General features: G+C 42.0%; 1 protein-coding gene across 1 annotated transcript; it reads left to right on the top strand.

The window, feature by feature from the left end:
* Positions 1-114: 114 nt before the first annotated feature.
* Positions 115-500, top strand: SARC_18169 (hypothetical protein; the record flags this gene model as incomplete). Its single annotated transcript, XM_014287751.1, has 2 exons — positions 115-144; positions 437-500. Coding segments are annotated over 2 exons (94 nt in total), but the record flags the coding sequence as incomplete, so codon positions are not given.
* Between the last annotated feature and the right edge of the window lie 95 nt (positions 501-595).

Here is a 595-nt window from a genome sequence, read left to right as displayed (position 1 = left end):
ATAATTCTTCTACGAGTTGCATATATTCTTAACTAGCTTGCTAATACTCGGGGATATTTGGTTGTCTCTGGTGTGCTGCAGATTCCAGTAGTATTCTCAACCGAGAAGGCATGGATGAAGCTCCTGCCACTGGACAAACACCAGGTATGTTTTGTGTGTTTTGTTTGTTTCGTAGCTGGGGTGTATTCTTTATCTGAAGGAATTTGTCAAGGAAGACCGATTCAATTTGAACCCAAAGCTTCGCTCTGACGGATGGCATATACAGATTGCTTTAAACCGTATTTATCACGGCACAGGCATCTCGAGATATAACATGGATCAGCAAAGCACTGTCATCTAGTCTTATAGATGTGTGCGTTTTCAGGGATATACAGCGGGCATATATATAATATTTCGTATCCTTCTTATTTTCCTTATCCGTATTCATGCCTGTTAGGAAGATGATCCGAGCCAATACAAGCCCATTGACACCCTGCGAGTGCGAGTCATACCCGTTCTCGGTATGTCTCGACGAGCAGCATATAAGGCATTCTTGCAAGGGATAGTTCATTTTTCTGTTCTAGTGGACTGCATATAGCAGTAAGAAAATAAGGCA

Source organism: Sphaeroforma arctica, assembly GCF_001186125.1.
Source record: "Sphaeroforma arctica JP610 unplaced genomic scaffold supercont1.14238, whole genome shotgun sequence".
In the NCBI taxonomy this organism is placed as follows: Eukaryota; class Ichthyosporea; order Ichthyophonida; genus Sphaeroforma; species Sphaeroforma arctica.
This window is presented reverse-complemented; position numbering and strand designations above follow the sequence as displayed.